This window comes from Triticum urartu, chromosome 3 (assembly GCF_003073215.2).
Source record: "Triticum urartu cultivar G1812 chromosome 3, Tu2.1, whole genome shotgun sequence".
In the NCBI taxonomy this organism is placed as follows: Eukaryota; Viridiplantae; Streptophyta; class Magnoliopsida; order Poales; family Poaceae; genus Triticum; species Triticum urartu.
The window spans coordinates 2,816,602-2,820,746 of NC_053024.1; the positions used below are offsets into that span (position 1 = coordinate 2,816,602).

General features: G+C 47.4%; 1 protein-coding gene across 1 annotated transcript; it reads right to left on the bottom strand.

Moving 5' to 3' along the window:
- Positions 1-202: 202 nt before the first annotated feature.
- LOC125542259 (peptidyl-prolyl cis-trans isomerase CYP21-3, mitochondrial-like) lies at positions 203-584 on the bottom strand. Its single transcript, XM_048705219.1, has one exon. It carries the CDS (start codon positions 573-575, stop codon positions 369-371), a length of 207 nt encoding a protein of 68 aa, XP_048561176.1. The 5' UTR covers positions 576-584; the 3' UTR covers positions 203-368.
- Positions 585-4,145: the final 3,561 nt, after the last annotated feature.

Sequence of the window (4,145 nt, forward strand, 5' to 3'; positions counted from 1 at the left end):
AAGAATTTTTCCACTTGAACCTAATCTCACCAAGTCTAGAGGCGTCTTTGAACCTTACTTGGGGCCACCTCATAGCCAAAATACAAGAGAAACACTAGCTACAGGATGTGCACGTTACACTTGGGAACAGTTTTTTGTGCCCTCGTATGTTTATCTGAGTAGCAGAGGAGTACACTATCAACTGAACAACCGGAACTCCATGTCGAAGAAGGAAATATAAGCATAAATGTTAAGGCAATTTACAGGGGGATACAACTAAGCGTCGCATGCTCTGTCAATGTTCCACAAATTTACCGTACTCCGACAACCAGGAAAAACCGACAAGACAATACAACAACAGCAGCAAAATCAACTACATTCCTGGGGCTTTAGTTCCCAACGACGCCTTCTGCTGCTCCTGCTGCTGCCGCAACGGCCGCTCCTTTGCTCTGCCAGTACTGATAGGCATAGTATACGGAGGACACAGCTAGGGCGCCGAGGACGATGTAGGTGATGATCCTCACCAGGCCGATCTGAGTAGGGCCCTTCTTCTGTTTGCTCTGTGCCAGCAATGCCTTTGGCTTGATCTTCGCCATTGTTCAGCTCTGGTAATGCCAAGAGAAGAATCAGCATAGAGAAGTTTTAAAAGGCATTGCAATTATCTTTTTGCTGAACATCACGTTTTTGCTTGGCGTGTAATAAACTGCACAGTATGCTTATGAACATCACATTTTTTTTCTTCTTAAAACTGGTGGGTTTCTGATATCAGTCAGAAATAACTACAAGCATTAGGTTGCGCAAAAATGCTCTCACAGTTATATTGCATCATCCATGTGTCAGATGAACATAGCAAATGCTAGTAATGTATGAATCCAAAGGTTTGGCTTGAAAGATATACTAATAATGTATGAATCCAAAGATTATTGAGATGTACAACACGTAGATCGCAGATAGCCCTGGGCATTAGCAGAGGCACACCCAGTGTCATGACATAAATATAATGACAGACTAGAGAAGGTGATATGATCAGAATTCAGATTGCAGGTGGTGCTTGCGGCTTCAAATCATAAAAATGAGGTCTCATACATTTGATACTGAATTCCATGCTGATTCACTTAACTAGTTAATGTTCATGACATAGGAGGATGGCATTCACAAATCATGGTCTCTAAGATACAAACCGCAAACCAGTAGTAAGATATAGAGCTGTACAGCACATAGGTAGCAGAGGCATACCCATTGCCATGGCATAAATAAAATGACAGGCTGGAGAAGATGGAACATTCAGAATTCAGATGGCAGATGGTGTCTGTGCCTTCAAATCATAATGTTAATTTGATTGAATTAACTAGTTAACTCACATGACGTAGGAGGATGGCTTTGACAAATTATTACGGTTTTAAGATAGAAAACAGTAAAACAGTCATCGGGGTTAAAACTGGTCATTACTTGTGGTGCTGGAAGTCATGTCCTGTGCACAGCCAAGCGATGTGGCTCGCAGTTCTATTTTATACTTTATGTCCTTTAACACTCTCCAAAATGAAGAGCTAACAGAACTGGTGCTTTCACAATAGAAATCAGCATGCTGAATCTGACAGCATAAAGGAAAATTCAGCTGACATCATTCGCTTATAGCACTTGGCACAGGGACAGCTCTCATATTGGACTCACATAAGTGAGGGGGTTCATTATCCTCTGACTCCGCTACCTAAGGCCTTGTACAATGCAAGGTGCTTAGAGAAATAAACCAGGCTTTTCTTAAGCACCGGTGCTTATTTGTAAAGGGTAGATGCTTAATTAGGCGTATCTCCTATAGAAATAGGCACCGGTGCTTTTGAAAAACCCGGTTTATTTTTGTAAGCACCTAGCATTGTGCTAGGCCTAACAAGATAGTAAACACCAGAAATGACAGTCGCCGATAAGCAACCGGACCCTTAGGTCTGAGCTTGAGATAGGAAGTCTATGCCTTACTGGCTTACTTTCGTAGTGGACAGGATCCAACAATTCAGGAAGAAAAATTGTGGAAGTGGGTGGTTACAGTACTAAGATACTCTCACAGACTTGAGATAGAAATTTGACCAGCTTAGGATAAGATGATGCAATCGGAAAGTGTAGATGATGTATCAGCATATAACAAATAAAAGATGAGACATAAGACACGGAGTTAAGAACATGCGGTCGTCAGGCTCGGGCCACTCTAGCTCGAATGGGCATACATACGGAGAACGAACTCATTTCATTATGTCACAGACAATCTATGGTCCTAGCTAGCGTAAATCGATCTGATCTACTCACACTCAATTGCCCCTTCCATACGTCGTCATCATGGCTCGCGGATAACCGCACCTCATAGAAAAATTTACCAGTGCCATTCTGCACATCCCTGCATCTTCAGTCTAAGCTATACAAGGAGCGCACACCAATTATTCAGACGTACAGTACTAGTGAATTGTGAGCGGGCACCGGCATACAACAGTACTGACTTGGCCGACTGACCACCACGGAAGCAACAAAAAAGCGGCTTGAGGCCGCACGCCCAGATGCGCACCGTGACCCGCGATTTGCCCGTGCGATCTGTGTCTCGGCGGGATCAGATCGGGGGCCGCACGGCACGGAGCCAGGCGGGAGATAGGCTAAGCTACGCCAGGGAGGCGACGGGATCGGTCGGGGGCGGAGGAGGAGGAGGCCTTGACCCGGGATTGGAACTTAACCAGCCCCGACGAAAATCGAACCACACGAATTCACCCCGATTCCGCGGGGGATTTCGGGCGCGGCGAGCCGGATCTAGCGACGACGGGGACGAATCGATCGAACTTGGTGGATCGCGCGATTAGGGCCACGTACCTTGGGTTGGCGGCGGAGGAGGAGGACGGGGTTGGTCGCCGGGGAGGGGAAGAAGACCAAGACCAAGAGCGGGGGGCGGGCGTGGGAGCCCACGTATATGCACACACGGGCTGTAGTTGGCTACAGTGCCACGCGTGCGCTGAGGTGGCCGCATGGGTCAGGACGGCTAAGCTGGCTTCCACGTTGGCCAGCGAACGTCTTTTTTTTTTTTTTTTAGTAAAGTAATAGCACTGCAAGTCCTATGATTTGTTCCGGATGGGCAACTATTTTGTTTTGAGTGAAAAATAAAAAAGGAAAGAGTTTGAATGAAAGATGATCCATCAGTCTTTATTGATGATAGAAGTGGGCTATTTATACCCAGACGGAAGTACACATGGTGCTTGGCGGTCAAGTAAACACATAGTTACTTGAGAGTCAAGAAATTACATAGTTACCTTGAGAGTCAAGGAAGTACATGGTTGCTTGAGAACTAAGCAACCTATCTAACAATTAATTTAATCCTAATTAGCTTAATTGTAAGCAACTATTCTATTCTTAACATATTTGATCCTAAAACTTGTCCTCTATATGCAAATTTGCAGCCAACTGGACCGAGCGGGTCGACGCTGTGCATTTTACAATAAACCCCCTGCCTTTTATTTATTTCAACCCGCAGTTCACGGGTTGAGCACAATCGGGCGGCGCTGTCATGGACCTGCATCAAAGTCGACGAGTCGCAGAGCTCACCGGGCACTGAGGCGGGTGACGTGGCCTCCAGCCCATCGCCTCGCCAGTCCTGGACAGCCACAACGACCTTGCCTCCGCGTTCGGCTGTGAGCCGCGCCAACATTGCCATAGCCATTATTGTACGTTTGCGTGTCCATTTGCGCGTCATTGAACGGGTGTACCTACACGGCACCGGCGGGTCGACGGCCCTGGGCAGCGGGCTTGGGGTGGTTGTGCGTGTCCTTGTAGATGATCTCCATGATGTGGCCCTCGTGCGAACGCTCCACCTTCTTCTTCACCTGGCAGCTGGGGTGCGTGCACTTGTAGTAGCTTTGCGGGTACTCGTTGTGCTTCACCTGCTTTTGCCTGTACTTCCTCCAACTGTATCTGTCCTCGGTTGGCGCTGGTGGGCCGTGGTCGGGAGGCGACGCGTTGTTGTTGCCGCCTGCAGTGGCACTGTCAGCTACGAGACGGTTGCGCTTGTTGTTGCGATCATGGTAGCTGCGCTTCCAATCACTGCCACCAAGCTACAAGAGCTTCGTGATGAACTATAATATGCAAGGGATGGACAAGACAATTCCTGAGCTCTTCGCAATGCTAAAGGCTGCGGAGGTAGA

What these genes read in the sequence shown, in the direction of transcription:
- LOC125542259 (XM_048705219.1), bottom strand. Translation starts at nt 575, where the DNA reads ATGGCGAAGATCAAGCCAAAGGCATTGCTGGCACAGAGCAAACAGAAG.